The sequence below is a fragment of the Epargyreus clarus genome, unplaced genomic scaffold (genome assembly GCF_041222505.1).
Source record: "Epargyreus clarus isolate Ecla_fem2 unplaced genomic scaffold, WU_Ecla_fem_2.2 ptg000019l, whole genome shotgun sequence".
Lineage (NCBI taxonomy): Eukaryota > Metazoa > Arthropoda > Insecta > Lepidoptera > Hesperiidae > Epargyreus > Epargyreus clarus.
In genome coordinates this window covers 3,740,784-3,768,775 of record NW_027332227.1, presented here as the reverse complement: position 1 = coordinate 3,768,775, position 27,992 = coordinate 3,740,784, and the positions used below count along the sequence as shown (strand labels likewise).

At 35.1% G+C, this 27,992-nt stretch overlaps 3 protein-coding genes across 5 annotated transcripts; 1 reads left to right on the top strand and 2 right to left on the bottom strand.

The window, feature by feature from the left end:
- Nucleotides 1–22: 22 nt before the first annotated feature.
- On the bottom strand, nt 23–5,484 carry Sar1 (Secretion-associated Ras-related 1). Of its 2 annotated transcripts, none has more exons than XM_073083282.1 (5): nt 5,299–5,484; nt 4,960–5,009; nt 3,931–4,050; nt 2,460–2,761; nt 23–2,183 (listed from the first exon to the last, which is right to left on the bottom strand). In XM_073083282.1, exons 2-5 carry the CDS (start codon nt 5,000–5,002, stop codon nt 2,067–2,069), a joined length of 582 nt encoding a protein of 193 aa, XP_072939383.1. In that variant the 5' UTR covers nt 5,003–5,009; nt 5,299–5,484; the 3' UTR covers nt 23–2,066. The 2 variants fall into 2 exon arrangements, with proteins under 2 accessions (XP_072939383.1, XP_072939384.1); XM_073083283.1 differs by lacking the exon at nt 5,299–5,484 and adding an exon at nt 5,090–5,254.
- A 584-nt stretch (nt 5,485–6,068) lies between these two features.
- On the top strand, nt 6,069–7,648 carry RpS14 (ribosomal protein S14). The gene is made up of 3 exons (XM_073084080.1): nt 6,069–6,203; nt 6,395–6,639; nt 7,383–7,648. The coding sequence occupies exons 2-3, from the start codon at nt 6,403–6,405 to the stop codon at nt 7,599–7,601; spliced, it is 456 nt and encodes a 151-aa protein (XP_072940181.1). The 5' UTR covers nt 6,069–6,203; nt 6,395–6,402; the 3' UTR covers nt 7,602–7,648.
- A 329-nt stretch (nt 7,649–7,977) lies between these two features.
- Nucleotides 7,978–27,344, bottom strand: LOC140750499 (cytosolic carboxypeptidase-like protein 5). 2 transcript variants are annotated; one of them, XM_073084078.1, is made up of 19 exons: nt 26,816–27,344; nt 25,956–26,107; nt 25,440–25,565; nt 23,775–23,985; nt 22,893–23,014; nt 22,396–22,667; nt 21,891–21,990; nt 21,593–21,763; nt 20,080–20,327; nt 18,822–18,954; nt 17,595–17,678; nt 17,261–17,362; nt 16,616–16,708; nt 15,206–15,356; nt 14,480–14,618; nt 13,634–13,838; nt 12,459–12,515; nt 11,715–11,852; nt 7,978–10,586 (listed from the first exon to the last, which is right to left on the bottom strand). In XM_073084078.1, the coding sequence occupies exons 1-19, from the start codon at nt 26,916–26,918 to the stop codon at nt 9,957–9,959; spliced, it is 3,237 nt and encodes a 1,078-aa protein (XP_072940179.1). In that variant the 5' UTR covers nt 26,919–27,344; the 3' UTR covers nt 7,978–9,956. The 2 variants fall into 2 exon arrangements, with proteins under 2 accessions (XP_072940179.1, XP_072940180.1); XM_073084079.1 differs by lacking the exon at nt 12,459–12,515.
- Between the last annotated feature and the right edge of the window lie 648 nt (nt 27,345–27,992).

Below are 27,992 nucleotides of genomic sequence, written 5' to 3'. Positions count from 1 at the left end.
TCAAAAAGATTAAAACACATAATTTGTTTTGTATAAATTTTATTACAAACATTGTTTTGGGCTTATACTGCAAATAATATATCAAAGAAAAAATCTAAGTAAAGCTGTAAGATCAGCTTAAATTGAGTGCGGGCACTGGTAACGGCTGTCTAAGGAAGACAATCACTTTCTTATTTTCATCAAAGTGTAGACTTAGTTACAAGTAAGTAAGAGTAAAGTACGTAAGTAAGTAAGAGAAGATATATTTATTCTTTCCTAGGAAAATCACTGTCGTTGACAAAGGTTAAGTTAGGTATTTGTGCATGAATTTTATGAAATTTTATAATAGCAATTCTTTGTATTGAAAATAGAAATGTTAACTATCTTCATCCCAGACCAACCGTTACGATTTTATAATTATTTTTTTAATGGAAAACAAATGATACAGAAAAATTAAAAAAATATATTTATATTATCATCCCTTTACAAATATACAACACAATGAGCACTATTTGTAGTTATAATCGAGTCAAAGTAATCACTCAATAGAGTTGGAATGAAAACAGAACAAAATAAATATAAATTATAATTCAATCTGTTACATTACACTCGTTTTTATTATTGGATCAGTTATATATAAAAATAATATTACCTACAAAATAATAAAAGATAGATATAGAAGACATGAAACATGGGATATCAGTAAAATAAATAACTTTGTATATGTCGGCCATATAAATTGCACCATAACCTCAGTTTACATTTCTCATGGTATCACAAACCCAAAGGGGACAACAAAGGGCTCGTGTTACTACAGCGGCATAGTACTTTTCCTTCCCTCTTTTATTTCCTATGTTCCTCAACCTGTGACCATTGAAGTAAGTACTTATTCGGAATTGAACATTTATTTTATTAGTTTACATTTAAATCATCGGCCTCATCAATGGTCAGGGTATCAGAATTAAAATTGCTTTTATACATAATGATTACATATTTTAAAATAATAACAAAATCACACAAACATGCCCAATTTATACAGGTGTAGGTATGTTATTCCACTTTTAAAATGCGATAAAAAATCGCAAATACTGACATATAACTGGACATTGAGTAAACACAAGGGCATGTAAGCTCATTGATTTGAAATAATAATAATGTCCATAAAAATTTCTAAGCTAAAGAAAAGAAATAAATGTTTATAGTGCTTAATTACGGTCTTAAGAGACACGAGTCCATGTGAAAATTATAGACCAGTCAAGTTAGAGCTCTTTCCACCACAAGGACCAAACCCGCGCCAAACCTGACACCGAACAGAACAGCAAGAAGCTATTTTAGAAGAGACATTTTAAAACTATATCAATATTTTTACTTCGCTAACTAGTAACGCTTGGCTCATAACCAGATGTTAAATCATTAAAATTATTTTTGTACTCTTAAATTGTGTTGTAAGTACTCAGCAAGAATTCAACTCTATCACACATGGACAAAGTACAATATTACATGTCTATTTTATTATAATATTTTCCTAAAATAACAAACTTGAACAATACAATCGTATTAAAAATTGCTGTAATTCGAAACTAAATAAAACACTAGTTGTCTGATAGTTTCAATATATTAATACATCATAGAAAGCTACGCATTACTAGTGAGCGAGTATAAGGCTGCTTACAAACGGGAGCATTTCCACTTACACCTGAAAAACGTAGCCATTTTTATTTGACTAACAATTGCGAACACCGCGCGAGGTACCACACTATTTTATTGTCACCTTAAATGTACTGCTTATCGCAGTATTTTATTGAATGACCTCTTTTCCCATAAAAATATAGATAAGGTCTAAACTATTTCCTTTTAATATTATAATGAAACCCATGGCATCCATAACTAAAACAAACTATAGTAGAAAACTGGTTTAGATGAAAATTTCACTTCTGTGTTACATTACTTCATTTCTGATTAGTTATAGTCGCTTACAAATAACATGAATAAAATATTGGTATTATTAAAACAGGCTACGTTCTGACATCATAATAATGAAAAGCAAACGATCATAAGCGAGCCCTCGCGGCAGGTGACGCGTAGATTTAATCGATGTACTGGGCCAACCAGCGGAAGCCCTCGCCGTAGCCCTGGCGCTTCAGCACCGAGCACATGAACAGCTCCAACGGCCGCCCGGGAAGCTCTGATCGGGAAACTTTGCCCTGGAAAATGTAGTACCATAATTTAGTATTTCAATTTCTTGTTTTGTAGTCTTAGTTAATTTTAAATTTTCCTATAATTAAATCATATTTAGGTCAAAATATTTGCCATTTCTTACCAAAACCAAAACTATTGTTATGTAGAATTCTTACACAAAAAATTTAACATAGCACAGAAGCTCATTTAAAATGATATTTTATGATGTCTTTTCAGGTAATGAATATTATTTTTTGTCGACTGCCAAATAAAAAAAATAAGCTGTAAATTAGACAACTTACCTTGCCAGTAGTCTGCTGGTAGAGGTTGAAGAACTGTCTGAGCTCGTCCTCGCTGGCGGCGCCGGGTTTGTCGATCTTGTTACCGAGGATGAGCACAGGGCAGTTGCTGAGCGTCTCGTCGGTGAGCAGCGAGTCCAGCTCGGTCTTGGACTCGTGCAGGCGCGGGCGGTCGCACGCGTCCACGAGGAACACGATGGCGTCCACCGCGGGGAAGTAGTCGCGCCACACGCGCCGCGCCTGCTGATGCCCGCCCAGGTCGAACGTCGTGAAGCGCATACTGCCTATCGACAACTCTTCAGACGCTGAAGACGATAAAATACTCATTTTAGGCAAAGCTTTATCAGTGTATAAAGGGTTATATGCATATTAAAAAAAAATTATATAAATGCTTCAAAAATTTTTTTATTGCAAGATTATTGCAGTTTAAAGTTTTTACTACTATTACTATTATGTGAAGTCTACCAATATGCACTTGGCCAGCACGGTGAACTATGACCTAATCCTTCTCATTCTGAGAGGAGACCCATGCCCAGCAGTGGCACAATAATGGGTTGATGACTACTATTACAATTATGTTAATTCCATGTTTATTGATATCCAGATCTGAAATTGCTTATGCACTAAATTTATATTCATAAAAACAAGGAAATTTATTTACAATGAAGCATTTGAAGTGCACAAATAAATTATAAGACAAGGTGAAATATTCAAGGTGAAAATGAAAACAATTTATGCATATTAGCATCATAAATTAGGAATTAAGTCATGGCTATATATGAGTTTATATCACATTTTATCAGTACATAATAAACTATAGACCAAAGTAAATGTTTTCCTCAAGTGATATACAATAGAAATCTACTTAAGTTGTACAAAAACAAATATGGAATTACTAACATATAATAATGTACCTTACTACTACTTCCATAAATACTTATTATACATGTAAATCACAATACAATCATCTCATTGCCTTTCATGAAACAATGACAAAACTGGCACTGTTTTTTCTATTTTTTTGTCAAATGATTTCATTTAATTTTTTTAATTTAAATTTAATTTAATGTTATTAATGGTGACCTCTAGAGAACGAAAGCGTAAACACGAAACTTGCGCGAGGGCGGACCGAGCCTCCGCTTTGGACGCCATGGGACCATCGGCTGGGGCCGCGGCGTCTGTCGTGTGTGACCCGTGGTAGTAATAATGAACTAATTTGGAGGAACATATATGCGAGCGGGCACCCGCCGCGTCCGTATGTGCTGCTCATACTAATTTTCAATAAAAACAAGTGAAAGTGCATCTGCGTCAGTTTTAGCAGCCCTTAGTGTAGCAAAATAAAAATTGGAAAGTTTGTGATTTTGGTTGATTTTTGACTATGAGGCAAACTACTTGTTAATATACCCCACAAATAAATAACCTCATACCTTTAGAATATTGGATAAAAATAAACCTTTATTTTTACAATACTTACTGGGATGCAACGTTGGAACATGCTGTGCCAATCTGTCATCTTTCAGCATGTGAAGTAATGTGGTTTTGCCAGCATTGTCCAAGCCCAGGAATAGCAGCTTTCCAGACTTCTTGTATAGACCTGGAGAAACAATAGTATAATTGACATCTAAGTCATATAAGTAAATTGTAGTTTTTATACTACTGTCTGAAGCTGAAGGTACAGATTTGAATTGGTAATTTATTTTATGGACGGTGCCTAACAGACTTGTCCTTAATGAGTTCCACCTAACCTAAATACACAACACCATATGTTTCATACAAAATAAGCAATGAAACCTTGATAGCGATAATGAAAATGAATCATCATTATACATGGAGTATTCTACATTCATAATTTATTCCTTATTGGCTTCAAACCAGAAGTTTCACATAGACAAAGACCATAATTATAGTAGATTCTTTGCATAAACTGTCTTACCAATTCTGCAATGTAATTAATTGAAATGATTATACATTGTAGGACTATTGTTTCAAATTTAAAATATTAATAATAGTATTATAAATAGACAAAGTATATATACATGAAAAAAAAGATAAGTAATACCATAAAAACATATATAGATGAGATAATACTTTTGGACAATAGACATGGATATGTACGTCAGAAGATAACTTTTATTTTGAATATCATATCACATTTTACAAATATTTTTCATTATATAGAAACACTTATGCAAAGTCTTGTTTTTTCAGTCCAATCTCAATAAACAGTCATTCATTTTGTTATCAACACATTTTACAAGGACATAAGAAATAATTCTTAATTCAGATCTTGCCACCAATGTCATTGTAGGTCTTATTATACCTTTGTTGTGTCAATACTGGTTTATTACTTTACATTATATATAATATATAGTATCTTCAGAATGAGCATAGATGTGTTCTACGCAATTCTTTATCATGTTGACTAAGCAAAAACTTACATTTATGGGAAAATTAACCTTAACTGGATGTAAGTATGTAGTATCAAAGTAAACAATTTACTCACCCAAAAATCCTAAGACACCAGTGACCCAATCCCAGATAAACATTTTGAATCTGGAATATACAAAACTTATTACTTTAATACATCGCCACCTATTTCACAAAGAAAACAAACGTTAATGACTTGCACATACTATTTTTAATTAATTATGTAGTATCATCTGCTAACAAAAGATAACAAAGTTCAAGTCTCGAGACGCTCCTGTGCCATCACGCTCTCAAGAAGAACATCGGAAATTATAGTATTGCGAGAATGAATTGAGTAACGTGAATGACAAAACGTCATATGCGTAGTTGGAACTTCAAGCACACACTACACTAAATTACAGAGATAAATACTCACTTATTATAATTGAACTAGATTAACTAATGCTAAAGGAAGTTTATCACAATTTCGCACTTATTTGCAATACTAAACGTCGCTAAAACCGACGATTTTCTAAAAAGTTGGAAATATACGATGGAATATCAATCTGTTGGCAATGACGTGCGCTACTTCCGGAAGTTGTCACATCACATTGCCTTGTGAAAATTATGAAATATGTAGACGATCATGAAACACAAGATGGCGGGGCAATCGGTTGGCTTCTTTAAATGTAGTCTGGGCATGGCATTATACTAATCAACATGATATTTATTTTTATTGAACCGCAGTCTCATATTTTTAAATCTCATTCTGAAATAATGTATTCAGTAATGGGTAAAAGGTTGTAAAGATGTTTAACTAATATTAAATGTTAGAGTAATATTAAAAAAATTAATCAAATTAAGTGTTTTTTTTATGGCCGTCGTCCATATTTATGAATAATCATCGGTATATTTTGATATGAGCTAATCAATGAGTATTGTAACCTATGTAGGAGCTAATAGGCAATTTAAGGTGTGTTTAATAGATTTTTTAGAACAATATGCTTAGTTTATTCTTCCGAGATTGCTATAAATATCGCGCGTTAAAATGATGATACCCCATGAATAAGATATTATTATAAATTGACATTGAATAATGAACTGTTCTACTAAAAAGTATTTTAAAATTATCTGTAAAACAATTACTACATTACATAAATGTAGTAATATAAATAATACATTATTATTTTAAAAATACAACGATTTTAAAATATCTATATATTCATGAAATTTACATCTTTTAGTCGTACTCTGTATTTATAATCTATGTATATGTTACAGATGCTGGAAACACTAAGGTCCGGAAGTCTTTTTGATATTTGACAGCTTTCAAAGCTAAAGGTAGTTTTTCTAAATCCATGATTTTTACGAATAAATTTGTTAAATGAATGAATATACCAACAATATTACGGATATCTAATAATATATTTCCTAATCTACGTCACTGCTTTGTTATGTGAAGTTATGTGTAAGGATTACTAAGATTTTTAAAGGTTAGAAAAGTGTACTGCAATAGTGTTGTCATTTTCTAGGCTAAGCCATGGCTCCAAGGAAAAACAAAGTAGCAAAAGAGGAGGTCCAGGTGACTCTGGGCCCGCAGCACTTGGCAGGCGAGACAGTGTTTGGCGTTGCGCACATCTTCGCTTCTTTCAATGATACATTCGTGCACGTTACTGACTTGTCCGGCCGGGAAACCATCGCCAGGGTAACTGGAGGCATGAAAGTAAAAGCCGATCGTGACGAGGCTTCGCCTTACGCCGCTATGTTGGCCGCTCAGGTATGTTATTATTGTGTTATTTACATGTCACGTAATGTGTATCAAGCCTAATGCTAAATTTTAACCTGCCCATGAATAACATGCAGTACCCAGCATGTTATTCATGGGCAGGTGTTCATGTTCTATTTGTTGAGAGCAAGTTAATGTTATTGGATGTATACTTTCCAATGCTGTACACTTAACAATAATCTTTACATTTTCAAAAACATCACTTAACATGTTTGGCTAAAAAGAAATTGCTTTTATGTAGATGGTAAAGTTTGGTTATTTTATTATAGGTAATTATCTAATATTTTCAATGTATAGACTTCAAAGCAAACTTATTTTATATTAAATTAAAAGTACATTTAATGTTATCAACAAATATTCTTGAAAATACTACACTAATTCTAGTAATTATTTTACCTATCAGAAGGCTGTACATTTGGATAGATTTTTAATTTCTACTTGTTGCAAGTACAAAAAACCTCATTTTGGTCATTGTTTGCTCATGGCACTTTGGGTTAATTCTTATTTTATACTCCAAAAATATCAAAACAAACTTTTTATTAGTTGTTTGTGGACATACAATTCAATATTTCCAATTTATAGTCCATAAATTCTTGAATATATTTTAAGTAAAATGCTATTATTGAATAAATTTGAAATAAAACAAGTGAAAAATTAAAATTGGATTATTTTCCAACAGTGTGCCATGTAATTTTATAATGATATGTTGTAGTAATATTTGTCTCAATTTACAGGATGTTGCAGAGAAATGCAAGACTCTTGGTATCACAGCTCTACACATCAAGCTCCGTGCAACTGGTGGCAATAAGACAAAGACCCCAGGACCTGGTGCCCAGTCTGCCCTCCGTGCTCTCGCTCGTTCCAGCATGAAGATTGGCCGCATTGAAGATGTGACTCCTGTGCCATCAGACTCTACCCGCAGGAAGGGTGGTAGACGAGGACGCAGGCTGTAATCTTATAGTTTAAGTGCACTGTGGACTGAAATAAAAAGTTTACGGTATCTATTTGTTTCATTTTAAATCTCTTCAATGTCTTGTAATCAATGTTAACTAATTCTTGCCTAGTTTCATTGGTTGTAAAAGTTCTAATTCTTGTAATATTCAAAAACTGTGTCACTTTAACATGCTACAGAATATAATTACGATTTTACTGACAACTCAGTATAATAAATTGGTAACCTTCAGTTTTGGTGATTCAGAATTCATATCACTGATTTCACCTACTATTTATCATGTTTTTTTATTTTACCTATTTTTTTCATGAAAAATACCAGACTACCTTTTTAACTTGTTACCATTGCATTACTATGGAACACATAAATAAAACAAATTTAAATGAGAACATTGTTATTTAATTATATATTATTTCAGATAAATAAATAGACTTTTAAAATATACATGCTATGTTTGTCTATAGTAAACACTTCATATTATACACAAAACATGAAAAATTTTCGTAGTACATACATAGGTACCTAATTTATATCTAGCGTACCTAATGTTAAAAACTTGATTAACAAATCCTATATATTGCACGGTTATGGGTTTGGATGTAGTTTGCGCAGTCTGTGAAATGTAATTGTAGGGGTGTCCATGAATCTTTATAACTGAACTTACAAATGGAAAGCATTTGAATTACATTGGTGGTAGCAACATTATAGTAGTTGTCCACTATACAGCATAGAAAATTCTATAACCTTTATGTAGCTAGCTATTCTGATTTATAGGTATATTAGGCTCCAGACACATTTCAAAATCTGCGTAACATTATCAAAAATTACTTAATTAAACAGAGAGAATCTATACATTTTTGATACACATACGTGATGTAATTTAACAGCTGCTTGCTTACTTGAACTTGTATATATGAACAATACCACAAAACTTGTAAACATGTTTAACATCACTTCTGCACAAAAATTTTACAATGAGATCAAAAGGTAGGTATATTATTTATTTTTAAAACAATGCTCCTTGAGCATACTACTCTACACGTCTGATTACACTTTACAATTTACATAAATGTATTTTACCATTTAGTTTTTCAATGTTTTTGTCTTTTACAATATCTATATATTTTTTATAATTTATATAATCCATATCTAAATAACACTTTAATTACGTAGACAATGAAGAATAAAAAACACGATTTTCACAAAGCATATTAAAAACGTCGAGTCAGTCGGCATTGAACTATTTAATTTTAACTAAATTTAACTGGGCATTTAAAGTATACTTTGTCGTTAAAGCTACAATTTTATTTTACAAATAAATTCGGTTCGGCTACGAAGAACACGCGTTATAAATATCTAATTAGACCAGATTTCTTAATCAAGCGAATAAATAAGTTTAGGCTATACCCAGACCAAACGACCTTATTTAAAAATGAATTGCTTGTGACATTTTTGTTATATTGATAATTTTTCAATAAAATGATTCAAAATATTAAATTGAAGCATCAATTAGATCATTAATAACATAATATTATAATAAAAATTAAATATAACAGCCCTCAACACAATCCATAATTAAAACTAGGACTTTTAAATTATGGCAAGTTCTTAAAAAAGACAGTAACATTAAATTTTAACAAACTAAAACACCGACAAAACATTAATAAAAAAAAAAACTATAAGCAGCACTCATGATTTTAACGCTAATTTAAATTACGCATATTACAATTATGCAATAAATGTTGATATTTTTTCATTAATATAACTATAAAAATACAAATAAACTTTTATTTTACGTAAAATTTCAAATTTGGCTGTAGAAAAAATATCAATATTTCATATTATTTATATTAAAATTGCACAAAAAGTTTCATAATAATATTGTGACATCTCGACTATCTCGGGGAGACCGCACTATGCGTCATGTTTTAGCCGCTAGCGTCGAGGTTAACTGCAGTTAGTAAAAATATATTATACGGTTCAACGCGGAGTTGGTTCCTTATCATGATACTTATCAAAGATAAAAAAAATGTATAAGTCAGTTAACGGGTCGCAACAGGGACAGAGGTCAATTCTGCGTCGACGAATGAAGTTACGGACACGTATTTGCTACATTTATATATATTCATAAAAAATGTGTGGCAACACGCCGGACACTGCAAGACGAACGATAAACCGACGGGCTCGCTCGTCGGCGGCCAGCGCAACGGTCATTCAACACGTAAATTTGAACATCACTCGGTTTTTTTAAACTTTTCGCGGGTCCCCGGCACGTCGGCGCGGAGTGGCAGCGCGGGCGGGCGCGGCGCTAGCGGCGGTGCGCGGCGGCGGCGGCGGGGCGCGCGCGGAGCTTCCGCTACAAGGCGGTCTTCAGGCGGATCTTCTTGAGGTGCGACGGCGACGGGTGCGGGAAGGAGCGGCGCTTGCCGGCGCCGGCCGCCGCGCCCGCCTCGTCCCACGCGGCGGCGGGCGCGGGGCCGGCCACGCCCGCCTCCGACGACGAGGACGAGGCGAGCGCGCGGCCCCGCGTGAGCGCGCCGCGCACGGAGCGCGAGAAGCTGCGCTTGCTGAGCTTGGTGGACAGCAGCGAGGCGCGCGGGCTGTCGTCGTCGGCCGAGCGCCGGCTCAGCTTGGCCTTCACGGCGCCCGCGAGCTGCGTCTTGCTCGCGTTGGGCTTGCGGATCGCGAGGATGTTGCGCCGCTTCGTCGACAGCGTCTTCGGCTTCGGCTCGTTCTCCGCGAGGTACCGCGTCCGGGAGGCGGTCTTGACGGGCTCGTTCTTCTTGCCGAACTTCATGTTCATGTTCATGATGTCGTGGCCGGAGCGCTGCGCCAGCACGGGCGGGCTGCGCTTGCGCTCCGTGTCGGTCTTGGCGCCGACGTACGTGTTTTCCTTGCGTTCGTCCGTCATTTTGCCCTTGGATCGGGCGTACAGCGGTAATCGAGTGGGGGAGGTCGTCTTCGGCCGCAAGCGAGACATGGTCAGCTGAAACGAAGATTTCAACGTCAATCGACGCTCTAAAAGTAACGAAAACTAATACAACGACAAAATTCACTTTACACCTTACACCCATTAGTTTTAGTGCATAACATGTATGGAGTTATTCAATTCGGAAAAACACAATTCACTCTGACATTAGTTCTTACCCCGATTTAATTAAAAGGCTGGTGTTTTTATAGAAGTTTAGGGTGATTTAGCACTGAAAATTAAAGAGGAATGTTACACACAAAAAGAAAAAGAAAGAAATCAAATTAATGTTTAATTCAAAGTGTTTTGTCAGTTTTGTTAAAAAAATAAATCAATAATTCTTATAAACATTTAATGGGTTAACCATAGCAATAATTTAGGATATAAATATGTACTTACAGTATTTTAAAAAGTATTTATATTTTTAAACAGAAACCTAAGTAAAAAGTTATTTATAAAAAATAAATGAAATGAAAAATTAAGGCAAATTACTGTGGACAAATTCTTACATAGGCAGAAACCAATAGTTTGTGGTCTTATACTTTAAGATAAGAATTAACGCTAAACCAACCAAAACCAACTGTTTTGGGGAAGAATTAATGTTGAATATATCTTCGAATACGTTAGTTGCTGATGTACTTTTATAACATAATTATGTTTAATGCGAATAAAATACATTTATGCTTGTGTTTAATAGCTAATATTGATCATTTCTATGTGTTTCTGCTTGTCCACGCTATTTGTGTGTACATACTGGTATGTATGTGCTTGGAGCTCGGTGTATAAATGTACCTGTACATGTACGAGTAGTGCACGCGCGTGCGTGTATGTGTGCTTGTTACATGTGTGCGTACGTACGTGTATTATGTCTTTGTGTGCACATACCGGTGCGTATGTGTATGTGCGCGCGTGTTTCTACACGAGCGTGCGTGTGTTGTGTGTGTGTGTGAGTGTGTGTGTGTGTGAATGTGCGTGCGTGCGTATGTGTGCGTGCGTGCGTATGTGTGCATTGGTGTAAGTGCGCGCGCGTGTTAGTGCATGCGTGCGTGCGTGTGTATGTGTGCGTGTGTGTATATGTGCACGGGTGAATGTCCGCGCGCGTGTTAGTGCATGCGTGCGTGTGTGTGTTTGTGGGTGTGTGCGTACCTGCGGGCGCAGCGTGCGCGTGTGCGTGCGCAGCCAGTCGCGCAGCGCGGCGAGGTTGCGGTGCTCGGAGCCGGGTATGCGCGAGTTGGGATGCTGCCCAGTAAGGTCCAGGATCGACGCACCCAAAGATCTGCCCACCTGGGGTCCACAAGTCATATTAATACATTAATAAAAAAAGGAATACGATGGGTCCTTTAGGGTATGTAGGTGTTTACTGTAGTTAGATGCCCCAGACAAATTCTTACACTTACGCCTTACAATGCTTGACATTACATTGTAAAGATCTGCTGCAGTAATGTGTTGCAAATTTCAGTTGCAAAGTTAAAATCGCCATAATACGTAATATGATAGGGTTTAAATATATTGAAGGTTTTGGCATTGGTGTCTTTTATCATTTTAAATCAGTGTCTAAAAAAACTGATCATACACATTTACAAACTAACTTTAATTTTTTTTCAGTGAATACTACAGAAAAACACCTATAACGAAAACTTATACATAAATATGTATCAAATTATTATTTCTTGTTACATATCTTAATTAAATAGTGGTATTAAAGCAGCAGTGACTCATAAGAATTTTGGGAGATTTTTGAAGAGATTTCGGATATTAAGCATAAACTAAAAGCATTTGATTTCAACACTACTTGGAAGGATGGAAAAGCATTTACAGTTGCTCCTTCATCGCTCATATAAAAATCTGTACAAAAATACGTGTAACGTAATTGTAAATACATTAACAAACCTTCATAGGATCTATCTCTTCGAAAAACTCCGAATTCTTAGCGCGACAGTGCCTTACCTGAAACCGTGTTAATGCATCTGAAACTTTAGATTCTGATCGCAGACAGAAAACACACAATACTCTACTGTTATTTGTCAAGGTTACACTATAATGTGCTAATTAGAATTCGTTAATTTAAATTATAACAAACAATGGACATTTTGTTTTGTTCAGTTATAATTTAGTTCACAACACGAATAGCTGGTAAATAATAATATTATGTAAATTCTAGTTTCCAATTAGGCACCTATTAGACTGTTTAGGTAGATAATGTTTTTTATGAATGATAAATGAGTGAAGATGTATAAGTAACTATCAATATAAATATCAAAATTTAAAATTTATTGTATCTTACGTTTATAATAATTGTTATTCTATAATTTTGAAATGAAATCTTCTTCAGACATGTTCAGAAATTTTAGTTCGAAAATCTAAAGGGTTCCCGATATCTATGCATTAAAATTATATTTGTAGTTATGGGTATGACGTGTTGCGTTTGTGGAACTAGTTAAACCGCAAGCAAAGATTAGTAACAAGCTACTAACACTGTTAGTGTTACTGGGGATACCGATATATGCGAAAGAAACAAAACGAAAACACATTGTTATTTTATACTTTTAAGTGTTCATTTATTCCTTTGTTGCCTATTCGCTCTCTGTAATTTTTTATTTTTTAAATAGCTATTTTGATTATTTAACGATAGGGATGCCATATGCTAATCACGTTAATTTACATCTGTGATAAGATTGATAACGTATAGTCTACGAGTACGTTACGTATGCATAGTTATAGGCTCTAAAAATTAAGCGAAACTAATCTATTTTTTCTGTTTTTAAGTATATTTTGAAGTTTAACTCCAACGCGTTTTACACATCTCATTCGTGCTACGGCATCTATACCTTTATTTATTTATTTATTTACTATTTATTTATTTTATTGATCTAATTAGAACGGCAGAGGCAACTTACATTAACTAGACACATCTAACATACAGACATCTCACAAAACTCCAAGCATACAGACACGACAGACCAGTCATCAGTAAGCACATCACAGTTCGGATAACGATCTATGAGCGCGTTCAATGTCGCAAGTGTGCGAGGAACAGGTGATTTAGCGCGCGTTAACAAGTTTACCTCCTCGAAGATGTGCGGCGTGTACTTGGGCGGCGCGGGCGCGGCGGCGGGCGGCGGCGCGGGCGCGTCGCGCGGCGGCGGCAGCACGTTGACCAGCCGCCCGGTGTTGTAGTTGCACTCCAGCGTGTACGAGCGCACCAGCCCCGTCGCCTTCAGCACCGCCACGCGCCCGGAGCCCTCGCGGGACATGCCGTCGCGACGGTCCCTAGGACAAACAGGTGGATTTTAGGTTTAATCTCGGTCTATGTGTATATGAACGCATTTAATGATGCGAACAATAAATTAGAAATATAACTGTTTAGGTTTTTAGTTGTTTTTTGATCTATATGTTTGTTAACTCTCTTTAAATTTTGCAAATAATTAATTATAAATATATCCTACTAAGATATAGCAAAAGAATATGAAGCAGTAAGTCATTACTGTTCATCAACTTGAAATAGGATTTTGAGGTCTATTTAAAGTTAGAATGTACTATAGAATTTCAATTTCCAATAATCAAATATCTTGATTTTGAAATGATTTCGTTGTATTACTGTACATGAAATAATTTTCAATAAATTACCATTTATGGTGGCGTTTGTATCCTATCTACGATTCCGTATCAAAATGTAAAAAAGAAATCATATTTCCAGCCTCTTCTGTGTTTATTCATATGTCACAAGGCTCTGCTTTTGATACGTAACATCTTAGCTTAACTTGCACTTGACCAATTATTTTGTACGTAAGAAACATAAAAAATAATTGTAATATAATAAACGTAACTCATTTACGCGTACATAAAATGAACCTACACGGCGGGCTATTAATACAGAATACATTTTTTGTATGGCCAAAAATGGATCTCACTTGAGATACATGTTCCTTTCGGTGAAGTTGCAGGAGGAGAAGTGGAAGTGCAGGTTGTTGAGCGACATGATGCGCGGCAGCAGCATGCACTCCACGCACCGCTCCACGTCCTCGAAGTGGTTGCCGTACATGAATATACCTGCAGAACACAGGGAATCTAAAATTTGTATAACTAAAAAGGTTATAAAAGTTTAACTTTAGTTTATTCGTTACAAATTAGATCTGTCATTCTGGGTTTCCATGGTTCGAATACTAGGAATCTCTATTTTTTCGAAGTTTATCAAACTTACACAACTAAAAGTTCTTTCAAGTAAATATGTGTAAGTCCATCAATACGTATTTGACCAACATGGTGACATAAATCTAGCAGTGAAACAGTGCATATAAGTTACACAACTAAAAGTTCTTTCAAGTAAATATGTGTAAGTCCATCAATACATATTTGACCAACATGGTGACATAAATCTAGCAGTGAAACAGTTCATATAAGTACATTTCACATACATTTGACAAAAAAAAATAACGATCTCGTATGCAGGTTCTCAGACGATGTTTTCCTACGACGCTAAGGCAAGTGATAATTAATTTTTAATACGCTCATAACTTCACAGGTCCGCGGTTGGGTTCGACCATCGGTTCCCTCGATGAAATGGCCGAGTTTCAATCAATAGGTTATCATACAAAATACATCATACAATAAACAATTATTGTAATGATGAAAGTAACCTTTCTTGGAAGCGTGTCCGTGCAGATCAATATAGAGGTAGAGTCCGGAGTCGGGCTCGCGCGGCGGGCGCGGCGGCGGCGGCGCGGGCTTCTTCTTGCCCAGCTTGCTCACCGCGGGCTTCGGCTTCTCCTCCTTTATCGGGGATGTTTGCTGTAACACACAATAGCATTGGTTATTGATTCATTGATGTTGGTACTTTTGAGGATTCAAGAAGTATGTATTTTAAAATTTGATGGTTTCATTGATTGGAAAGATTTAAATACAAGTTGTTAGTATAAATCATAATAACTTGTTTTCTTTGACATATAATGAGAAAATGTATTTTAAGGTTTAAATGAAGTCATAGCACGAGGAAGTTATTTTAAATCAATAGAAATTTGAAATATTTTATTATTATTATTGGATTTAATAATTTAATTTATATTAGAAAGTGCATATCTACATTATGTTAATAATGTATCACACCTTTTTTACTTGTCTCTTTATAAAAAGAAAAATGCCTCAGATTTTTTATAATAAAAATGTTAATAAGTAAATAAAAAACCCAATTTATAAGTAACAAAATGAATTGAATCATAAGACAAATCAAAAGCATGTACGCGCCTAAGAAGTTACACTTTTTTAAAGTATAACAAAACAGAGGACATGTATAACGTGAAACGAGAGTAAAACAAAAATGTTTTGTTTTTAGATTGAATGGTTCACGACACGACACGTATCGTATACCTAAACATTGAACTTTCTGCAAAACTTGTAATATTTACTAGCTAACTTCACGGAGTCGATTTTATCTGTCGGTTTTGTAAAAAAAACATACTCAATTGAGTTATGGGGCGTTTGGGTTCAATTGAACCCAAACGCCCCAAAAGAAGTATAACTTCATGTAGTATATAACGGCCTGACCATACAGAATGCAAATGTTAGCGTTAGCGTTAGAACAAAATTCTAAGGCCGCGCTTTAGCGCAGGGGTGTGTTGTACTGAGTAAGTACTAACAGGTCACACAGAACTCCTGTCGCGACGCTCGGCGTTCTTGTCGCCGGGCGTTATATTTTTTTACAGATTTGGGTACAAGCGTCATTATATGGGCAAAATTACGCGCGGGCGTACTCATACGCGTACGCGCTCTGTGTGACCGCTTCCTACTAATTCGATACAATACAACGCAACGGCGTCAGGATATACTTTTAGCGCTGACGCGCGGCAAACGCAGACGCAGACGCAGAGGCAGACGACTAGAAGACGCGTATGGTCAGGCCTTAAGCTCGCTCCACATTCTCGCGAGAATGCGAGAAAAGCACGAGAAACGAAAACGTGGAGCCGATACGAATCGGGTATTTCTCGCGTTCTAGCGAGATTATTGCGAGAATGTGGAGCAGACTTTAATGTCATAGTGTCGGTGCGTCAGACCCGGTCGGCGCGGTTGTCGTGCGCGGCGCGGCGCGCGGTCACGTCGCCGCTGTCGCCGCCCGCGCTCAGCGCAGACGTCGTCTCCACCACGTTCTGCACGAACACATCATTAATTATGTTACCTATATTCACACTAGGAACAAATTTACATTATCTCTGGACATAATATTTACATATTTAACAAAATATTAAAGTAAGGAACAAATTGGGATTATCTCTATTAGGAAATTTACTATTCAAATTTGGAACATTAGCTCGTGGCAAATTAAAAAAAATATATGTTTTACATATTTTTAACTTTACAGGCATTGACCACTGACGGATGTAGTCTACTTAGAGTCTACTGTATGTATGAAAGTACTTGGAAGGCAAAATAATGAGGTACTATAGCCACTTTTATTGTTCAGGTGGAGAGATAAAAATAGTTTAAAAGAAAATATACAATAATAAATTATGTTATACCTACATAATATTATTTAAACTTTTAACTCCTCGTTATAAATGTATGGTTATGTTTCGTATGTAGTATTTCTTATTTTATTTTATTTTTGATTATAATAAAGCATTTTTAAAAAGTGCAAGTTTATCAAAGTACGTTATTTTAAGGATTGAGATACAAATAAATACTTTACGCTTCAAACTTACGCTAACAATCTCCTCATTGAGTTCCGATATTACGTATCTCTTGAAACAATTTGTACAAAAATATACTTCTTCGCTTTCTGGTGACGTTTCTGTGTCTTGAAGCTGTAACAAATAACAAAAAAATGTGATTTAACTTAAAATATAGCTATGTAACGTTTTGGCCACGCATCATAGCTCGACAACATTATTCCAGTAAGTGTACCACATTACACCACATTATCATAAGGGCGACAGGGTCGTCATGATTTTCACATAGTTTTATCTTTAGAGACTGTGCAATGTTTGAGAATTTTATCTATATAATTTTGACGATAAAATGGGATCTATTAAATACCTTTCGTTCTTGGTCGTCGATTTGTTGCCTTTGATGTTCTCTGTATTCGTCGATCGAACCGTAAGTTGGTGAGTCGGAGCGTACCTGTGTAATGATAAAAAAGTTAAATATAATTAAAGTATGTATTAAAAGTATTACTTTTTTAAATCGAAATATGTTATATTTTACATCACTATTTTTTATTATTGTGTAGATGATTTGTATTAAGTATTTTTTTTTTGTATTAATTTGGAGTGTATTTATAAATCGTTATGCAGTTCTAATGAGGACTGCATTGTATATAAAGTGTGTATTTTTCAAGTGTGCGTGAATGGGCAAATCTTAAACAATAAGGGTTAGCGAAAATACTGAAAGGAGTTTTATGATGATTCAAAACTGTATCATTATTATATTTTCCATACTGACAATTCACTATCGACGTACACTAGAACAAATGTTCTAAAGTAATATATTAGTGTTTTGGCAACTTACTGTATTGTAATGTAAAGCCTAGGAGCGCATAAATACCAGGTGTGTGCAGGTAGGAGTTAACAAATTGAAAATACACATTTTTCATTGCAGTTATTTGTACTCTTTGATGTGAGAGTTATTTGAAAATGTACAAGTTGCGCGTGTAGCAATAAAATCTTGTTAACTTACTTATTTACCTTATATATTAAACAATATTCATGCTTACTTGATTAAAAAATATATATCTTATATATAAAATTCTCGTGTCACAATGTTAGTTACCGTACTCCTCCGAAACGGCCTTACCGATGTTAACCAAATTTTATATGCATATTCAGTAGGTCTGAGAATCGGCTACTATCTATTTTTCGTACTCCTAAGTGTTAAGGGTTGTTCACCCTTAACATTTTTTTATTTATATGCCAACACAATGTTTGCCGGTCAGCCAGCGGGACGTCATACCCTCCGGGTCTCTCATATGCTAAGGCAATGTTAAGGGCGGTGGGCATGGAATTTCGGGTCTCGAGGATACCCTCTTTGCCCGGGCAGATTCTCAGGTGGTAAATACCCCCCGGATTCTTGATATTTATTCATAATAGAGGGGAGTGAGCTCCTATGAGGGAAGCCAGTCGCCAAGCTGGTCTAATTTGGCACACATTCAGATGCAGATCCCCTGAGGTCTGATCAACCCTTGTCCGATTACTGGTCGCGTGATGCGCCATTCTCTGAACGTTTGCCGGGTCAGCTAATTAATAGATAAGTTATGTGTTGTGTTACCATGGTGGCGCTGTAGCCGGGCACCATGCTGGCGATGCCGGGCATGGAGCGCTCCAGGCGGCGCACGGCGCGCCGGCACTCGCCGCACCAGCCCATGCGCACCGCGCGCCCAGCGCGACCGCTCTGGCTGTCGCTGCACACAATGCTTACGTTAACCATAGATAAGTAAAGCCCGCTCCACATTCTCGCGAGAACGCGAGAAAAATTCGATTCGAATCGGCTCCACACTCTGGTTTCTCGTGCTTTCCTCGCGTTATCGCGAGAACATGGAGCCGGATTACTTACGGAAGATTACTCACTCCTAACAAAAAAATGTAACAAGTTTTGACAATTGAAATTGTCACTGTCGTCTATTTTCGTGTTTGAAAATATTAAAAAAATGTAGTTATAAGATCATTTAGAATGAAACGATATTTTTTCGTGTTTTTGCACCACTTAACTGCGCATATCAGCATTGTTCCGCGTAAATTACACCATGACAGCCATTAAATGGCTGACAGCAAAGTTAGCCGTTTAAACCATTTAATGGCTTCCCTTAATTATAAGGCGTTGAGATATCTATATTTATCTATGATGTTAACACGCATCTCCACACTAGGATTCCTTCATGGGTACCGTTGACAAATACAGAAACATCCAGAAATCAAAATTCATCATTTATATATTTGTCTGGCGGAGGATTGAACCTAGAACCCTCTGCTCGGCAGACTGGTATTGTGTCATCGTTAGGTGTCATTGTTTTTTATAACATTCAAAAAACAAAAGCAAACGAGTGTGCTGTCCACCTGATAGTAAATGGCTGCTGCCACTCATGGACATCTGTCCCAGATAAGAATCCTACCTAAGGTCCGCCACAGATGCGTTGCTACCTCTGAGGACTAGATCTAACGCCTCGTATAAGTTTCTCCCTTAGCTCACCCTTCGAGTTAAAATATACTGCTGTTATAACATACGAATAGGTGGAGTCTCTGGAGTCAAACTAACGTAGATTTCACCACCTTCTATTTTTAGCACGTTAAGGGCAATAACGCATGACGCCACATTTTTTTATTTTAATTTTAACAATTTAGTTGCAAGACAATAACAATTACATTAAACGTTTTAATTGAATCCTCATAATAACTTTTTTGGATGTACCTTACGACATCGTTCAAACCAGAAATTACCATATCCGTTATAAAACAGATGGAAATGTTTTCCCATATCACACATGAATACAATATAGCATAACAATATAATCCATATATATTAGTCTTACCCAGTGAGTGAAGAGCTAGATTCCATGAGTAAACTAATGCTGTTCTTCAGCGTTTCCCTCAAGGGTTGCAAGGGATTGCTTCCTTGCATGTTGAGCTCTTCGCTGGTGCTCAGGTGCACGTTGGAGCCGAGGCAGGAACGCAGCACGTTCTCGTTTAGTAAAGAACTGGTTTCAGCAATGTTAGTGGCAGTGTTCACTGATATATCGCTGGTTTGTGACGGCATCTCTTGGAGCTTCATGTCGTACACCTAACGATAAATATGTCGCGTGCTTAAAGGTAAAAGGGCCTATAGCTAAGGGTTAATAGGGATTTATGCTGAAAGGGCACATAATTTTTTTTTTTTGCCATTCGGTTTGAAATTATCTGAAACGTAAAATTTTTTTACGTTTCAGATAATTTCAAACCGAACTAAAATTTTTTTACGTTTCAGATAATTTCAAACCGAATGGCAAAAAAAAAATTTTTTATGTGCCCTTTCAGCATAAATCCCTATTAACCCTTAGCTATAGGCCCTTTTACCTTTAAGCACGCGATGTGAATATCACTGTAAATATTTATTGAGAAGTAAAGTTGAATTTAATTGACAATCTTGTGGTCTATTGAAAGAAAGACTGAAATGTAATTAAAACACACTACTAAATAGTAATATACAACGGTGTAATATAGAAAATTAATTAAGGTTTTACATTAGTAGCAATTTAGTAGTTTGGTTTTGATGGTTTGTTTTATAAACATATATTGAGGAAACAGTTTAAAAAATAAACACATGGTATTGCAAAACAATTAATCTTTAGTAATTCCACCTAAAATCTATAATAGTGTTATTACAACAAAAGTTAAGTTAAGAAGAAAAGAATAAACCCAGAACAAAATTCTCTAAATATGTTTTATACTATACATTTTCTAGAAAAAAGTAATATTTTTTTAATTTAGCACGCCATTCAACAAAGCTTTAGATAAAGCTCCAGTGTAAAGCCGATAAGCGCTCAGTGGTTATCACGGGTTGAAAATGTAATTACAATCAAGTACTTAAAAGTTATCATTGTATGTAGGCGCTAATTAGGTTGGCAATTTTACGATAAAATATTTACTATAAAATATTCTGGAATGTTTTTTAAACAAACTTTTTGTTTGTGTTTAGATCACAATGTGTGTATTATTACAAATACTACATAAATTCAAGTAAAAAAGGCTAACAACATCGTTTGTTATCTCACAAAAACACTAATAAATCTGACGTATCGAATAATTTTATAAGACGCAGAGGATCTATCCATTTTTGCAAGTCCATTTTATTTTTTTCAATAACATAAAATATCTATCTATTTTGGTCTTTCACTTTTATTTTTAAAATTAATAATAGATGGCGTTGAGTACTGATTTATGATGTCGATTACAGATGTTGGTGTGCACGTGGCATTAAAATAAATACCATCATATTTTTTCCCAAATGCGCCAAAAGTGTAAATTCAAAAGTGACGTAAGTCACCAATATAAACATGGCTACCTTACCTGTTCCGCCAAGTTAGCTGCCTCCCCGCTCAGCGATTTCAAATCTTTCCTGGTACTCTCCGATGACGGTTGCTTGATGGTCGCCGACGACTTATCCATGGTTACCCCCTTAGCCGATTTCTCACGTCTGAAAGGTGACGTCGTGGCACTCTTCTTTCTCGTGTCAATTATCTGGGAAATAATATTTGGAAATCCCTTATCTTACACAAAACTGTAAAAATCAATCTATGCAATTTTTTGCATACTAAAGATAGATTTTACCAATATTTCTAGTAGGCAAAATTTGTCTAATATTTACCTCAGTGGCTTCACTAATATTTGGTATACTGCGCGACGTAAAACTCTTGCTGTCATCACAAATAGGGTCCTCCTCTTTTTCAGCCCCGAAGTGATAGTATCTAAGAAAAGAAACTAAGTTACTTAAATTGCAATTAATTTAAAATTACAAATTACAACCACTACAGTACTGTACTGTTATGAGTTCATATTTGTATAAAAGAGACGTTTTTTTCAAGTCAGATCCTAATAATAAGATTTATATTATTTCAACAATAACAATAACTTTCCCTATACGGGCCATTGACACACGCAAAGAGCAATATAGAAAGACCCAGACCGAGAATAGAAATTTAGATGTCTGGCTGGCCGAAGATACTTGGGACCTTCTGCAAGTGACTTGGTAGCAAACTCCGCAACGCGAGTGTCGATATAAATATAATTGATGTATGTAAAATGTAAGTAAATAATTTAAGTATTGTGACGAAGATATTGATGATAATGATAAAAGAATGCATATAACGTACCTAATGAGCGCTCGGGATGCGTAAACCGACGGGTGGTACATCAGGGAAGGATTAAGATACACCCTGTTCAAATTGACCCCTCTCGTGTCGGTCCTATAGTGTCCTCTGGCCACACCGTCCGGGTTCAGAAAGGGTATCAATTTAAACACGTAGTTCTTGCGCAGCTGGATCGCTATGTGGTCATTTCTCGTCAGCAGGAGGTTAAGGAAGCCGTTGAAAACGAAACTTGATGGCGTCTCCCCAGGATGAACACGTGCCGATATGAAAATTATCTGTAGATATTGCACATTAATGAAGGTTAAAGTTAAAGAAATAATTTATTAAAAAAAAACAATAAAACACTGTTTATTCGTAAGACTAACAAAAAACGATTGTTAACTCTAAAATTGTTACTTAAATAACTTTATTATTGCAACATTAACTTTAAAATTGTGATTTTATCTGAAGTAAATACACCTCCACCTAGCATAATATTGGTGAAGAAAGCTAAAAAATACCTTTTTATTCTGAAACTTAAATGGCCTCTCCTGGTTTTCTGGAAAGAGATTTTTTAATCTTTCCTCTCTTTCTGTTGTGATGCCATGATGTGAAGTTATTGTTAATAAATCTACCCGTCGACCTGTAAAAACATTTTTATAATAAATAATCTAACATGAGCATGTCATGCTTATTTATTATTACTACATATTTGTTTCCATTGCAGGGCCATTATGTTTTTTTTACATCAATTCTTTTAAGCTAGCTTCTGTGGCCTTGAGCGTGGAGACCGAATCCAGAAATTCCGTAACGAAAAAACCTAACACCCCCCACTCCGACCGGCACAGCGGTGATACTTTTTAGTAGCGATCTGTGCGCCCGGGGCGCACACGCCAGTTGACGACTTTTTGCATACTGCATAAATAAAATAAATATATAATTGTAATTGCATAAGTTGATAAAAAATGCTATGCAATAGCTTTACCGCGGCAGTCTCCGAGTGCCACACGTATTTTTTTTATTTATTTATTTTATTATTGTCATAATTTATTTACAATTACTAAATACATAAAACTTAAAAGAAAAAAGTAATAAATTAAACTATAAACTAAAAAGAACTTATTTACAAAATTTACATATGGAATTATAGCGGAAAAAACATGATGAAATGTCTCGTGTAGTATACACATAGACTGCGTTCGGAAGCGCGTGTTTTAAACGACGACAAACGAACAAAAGTGGACGTCATATTATGAGTTCTCTTGGGCTTTCATGTGTAGGGTATATGGACCTCCAGGTATCCCTCTTTACCTGGGAAATTTTCAAGAAGTAAACTGCCCCCAGTGCGTGCTCCCGCGCGTTTTGATAGTAGAGTTCTTGTAGTTTTTGTTAATAATTCTTACCTTCAAGTGAATAAATAAGACACTCTCTGGAATAGTATATGTCATCTGGAGACTGTGGTGGAGGTAGTGGAAGCATTTTCAGGTCAATGGAGTTGAGAGCTATTTGCAACTCCGCAAACGAGTATGGGTAGGTGAAAGCAAAGAATGTGGTTGCTTTCAGGTTTTCTGATGTCCTGTACTTGAAGCTCAGTGTGAAGGTATTGTCATCCGTCTGAAATTCAGTAATAAGATTGTAATCCATAACATCAACTATTTGCAATATATTCTAACTGGATATAAAAAATCATATTTATTTTGTACTGTGGTAATAACTTTGGTTATTTCCATAACTAATACTATATTTATTACTCACAATATAAAAACATAAATCAATGTTATGGAGTAATACATGTGATGGAATTTGTATTTCTATACAGGGTGAATTTTTCAAACGGGCCTTGAGGGCCAAATCCGAAACTATAAGGATTAGCGAAAAATGCTGAAAGGAGTTACGAGGCCGATTTTTTAAAAACTATAAATACATCATTACTTTTTTAAAATAACTTTTTCCCTTAGCGGGAATCGAACGAGTTCATTTTGAAAAAAAATACACCCTCTATATTATTCCACTATCTCATAGTGTTGCTCACAAGGATCAAAATCTGGGAAGTAATGATAAATCACAAACTGAAGGTAAAGCCGCAATTTTAAGAATATACATATTTTTTCATACTAATTTGGCAGTAAAGTTCCCGCCATTCATCAATTTAAACATTTCGCGTATAACATTTTTTTTGGCTCGGATGTTTCAAATTATTCGAAACGGACGTTTTGTTCTCCAAGAATTTATATTATTCTGTCCGACTTAGTTAAGGTTATTTTTAGGACCATTATGATAGATTTAACTTGCTATGGGCGGAGTTTCGTTTAATACAGATGTAAAGTCGACAATTTGCGAGAATGACTTTTTCGAGTAAAATTCGAGTGATTAATAAACAAAGAGATATAGAAAATCATACTTAACGTTGAAACGAAGTTGTAAACAACAAACAATAAGAATTTATTATTTAATCAGTTATCTATTTTTGTTAAAAAATAAATCCTAAAAACGGCGGTTACTTATTTGCCAAACTATTACTTTTCCATACTAAGCCGTATGAGAAGGTCATAACATCGAATAATTAGTTGATTAACCAACAAATTCTTCAATTATGTGACTTATGTATGTTTCTAAAGAATTATACATAAATCATTTGTTCTGTATAATTCTTAAGGATTAGTATTCCAGTGTATGGAAAAATATGTATTTTCTTCAAATTTTCCTTTTCCTTTAATTTGTCACATAACATTACTTCCCAGAATTTAATCCTTATAAGCGACACTATCAGATAGTGGAATGAACTCGTTCGATTCCCGGCTAATGAAAAAGATATTTTAGAAACTAATGATGCAGTTTAAGTTTTTATCAAAATCGGCCTCGTAACTTCTTTCAGCATTTTTCGCTAATCCTTATAGTTTCAGATTTGGCCCTGAAGGCCTATTTGAAAAATTCACCCTGTATATCCATGTGTTAATTTTACATATATGAAATTATTCTTACAAGTAAGTAAACTTAAAATTGTAATTTTAAATCCTACGTTAAGTTATAAACCACAATAATTATATGAAGTAGTTTTTTCATTTTACCGAATGAACTGGACGGTCCCTTATTCTCTCCCACTGAGGCTTCCCAGGCAGTGTCCGAGTCACTGGAGCCATACCCTGGTTGTACATTTTACCTTGTTTGTTTAGGTTTATGAGATTCAACCGCACCTGAAATATGACACATATTACAAATCTGGTAATCTAAATTCAAGAAATCATATCTGAAATTAAAATTTATTTGGTATTCATAATAAGTAGATTTGACTACTTGTAATATTCATACTATTTCATACATCAACATAGTAGAATATGCTATATTCTTCAATTTTTTTAATAACACTTGGTTAACAGTAATATATAATTTATTATACAATAAGATATTGCAGCCATAATATTCAGTAAAGAATAAGTTTATTGGAATATTACAAACTTAAAATTTTGTTATAAGTCATTCCTGAGTCAATCATTTCTTATAGTGATCAATAAACACTATCATTATATTGTTAAACCTTTTACAATTATATAATCAAGGATATTTAATTAAATGTATTTTCTTACCAATACATTGGCCTCACTGGCTTGCACCCCAAAATAGAACCAAGTGCGGTTGCCATTCTCAAACTCCGTGCCAGCACAGTCTGGCCGTGTCCACAGATTGAACTCATAGTCTGGAGTTTCTGGAGCATTGGTTTTAGGGTTTATCGCAGAAGCTGAAATTTGTTAACTGACTTGGTATAAATCTATAGATAAACTAATGCTTGACATTCTTAGCAGTCTTATAGGATTTTTGAAATTGGTCAAGTGTCTGAAACCTGTGAAATTTCACACCATAGAACAGTCCTGCACATCTATGTTATGGTGAATCAGTGGTATTAATTTTAGCCTTCCATCCTCTGACTTTTTTAGTTATATGCATGTTAGAAATTAATTACTGTTTGAGTTAACAGTGAAAGTAAGGTCAAAAAAAGTTCTCAAAGGTGTAGGAAGTATAAAATTATCATTTCTTATTTTCAGGGGAGAATAGTTCACATCAGCCGCGCAGTAATAGGTTGATGAAAATGTTAAAGTATTTAGTTAGTTGATACCAATATAAAAGTTGGTAAGTTAAGATTAAACCATAGATGTACATGGACACTAAACAAGATTATTATCTAATCCAAAAATGTAATAACAGTATGATCACTGAAATTCTATGTAGGAATGAATGAAGGAGTTCTTAAATGTATATACAAACAAAATATTACATGCAATTTTGTGTAGGTTGACACAAAGCAATACTCAAAAGGATTCAAAATTTAAAAGGAAATCCACTGTCATTATAAACTAGTAGCTACAAAATCGTGGATATGGGTTTATTCCATACTTCCAGGTAATGACTTTGGACTTTGAAGTTCTTGAACGAAATCGGGAAGACTTACCGATGAGCTCCGTGGGCACCCGCTCGACATGTCCGAGGTTTCCCGAATCAAAGTTGTGTATAAAATAAAAACCACCGCACTCTATTATATTGTTGTGATCCATAACTAATTTTATTTCGGCTACATTATAATATACAAAATCCTGAATTATGTGTCACTTTTGTCACCTTTGTGTACACTTCTACTTTACAATTTGACTGATGAAACCTTCGCTAGAATCTGCATGCTTGCCAATTTTTGAATGACGCTCAAAAATAAAAACTTCTCTGTTTTTCTAAACAAAATTATGTAATTTTGTTGACATCGATTGACGGATAACAGCTGATTTGTTTTATTGGTGATCTCTTTAAATTTAAAATTGTCTTCAAATGCACCAAAATAAAGTAAAATGCAGTCTTTAAACCTACAATAAATTTATATCCAATGATATTTAAGAACTCGTTTAGAATTATTGCATTCACTTTTTATTTGGAACAACACTTTTTGCCATGATGAAATTATATTCAAGATGGCTGCCGTGTAAAATCTAAAGATGTCAGTGAACTGCCAGTGCTAAAATTATAAAGTTACTCATACTTATCCACAGATAAATAAAAGTGTTTACAAATTTCCATTATAGTCCAAATCTTTGCGAATTGATATATTGTACTACATTCAATATGGCTTTGGGATAATTAATAACTTTCTATGAATTTATAATGTCTTATCAGTTTATCAGTAATCGATATTTAGTGACGTTATTAGTATCGATATCGATAATGAAATGTGAAAAAAATGGTCTTACTTTATCGTGTCGTTTTCGGTGTTTGATAAGGAACCAATATGCAATTTAAAAATAAAAAATATTTATTTTATTCAATTGTCTATAGAAATCTGTCATCAACTCCAGGATCCTACCTAACGTTACAGATGGTCACAGATGCGTTGCTACCCCTAAAGAGTAAAAGTCCTTACATCTCCCTTAACACATCCTTCAATCCAGAACACAGCAGCGTTTAATACTAGTATTAACAGGGGCACCACCGCCACATCTATTTCTACCTAAGAAATAGATGTGGCGGTGGTGCCCCTGGGTTCTGGGTCGAACCAAAATAGGTTCTACCATCGGGTTCTACAATCATAATAGCGAAGCCACACTATACAAGGGTTCTTTAAGTCACTGGACCCATGGACGCAT

Excerpts from the sequence above, each read along its gene's own strand:
- Sar1 (XM_073083282.1), bottom strand. The coding sequence starts at position 5,002 with ATGTTTATCTGGGATTGGGTCACTGGTGTCTTAGGATTTTTGG. Across the intron at positions 2,762-3,930 it reads TGTTCCAACGTTGCATCCCA|CGTCTGAAGAGTTGTCGATA; the intron begins GTAAGTATTGTA and ends TATCGTCTTCAG. Across the intron at positions 2,184-2,459 it reads ACCAGCAGACTACTGGCAAG|GGCAAAGTTTCCCGATCAGA; the intron begins GTAAGTTGTCTA and ends TACATTTTCCAG.
- RpS14 (XM_073084080.1), top strand. The coding sequence starts at position 6,403 with ATGGCTCCAAGGAAAAACAAAGTAGCAAAAGAGGAGGTCCAGGTGACT. Across the intron at positions 6,640-7,382 it reads CCGCTATGTTGGCCGCTCAG|GATGTTGCAGAGAAATGCAA; the intron begins GTATGTTATTAT and ends CTCAATTTACAG.
- LOC140750499 (XM_073084078.1), bottom strand. The coding sequence starts at position 26,918 with ATGGATCACAACAATATAATAGAGTGCGGTGGTTTTTATTTTATACAC. Across the intron at positions 23,986-25,439 it reads GGGACCGTCCAGTTCATTCG|ACGGATGACAATACCTTCAC; the intron begins GTAAAATGAAAA and ends ACTGAATTTCAG. Across the intron at positions 12,516-13,633 it reads CGCCGCACATCTTCGAGGAG|GTAAGGCACTGTCGCGCTAA; the intron begins GTAAACTTGTTA and ends ACACGGTTTCAG.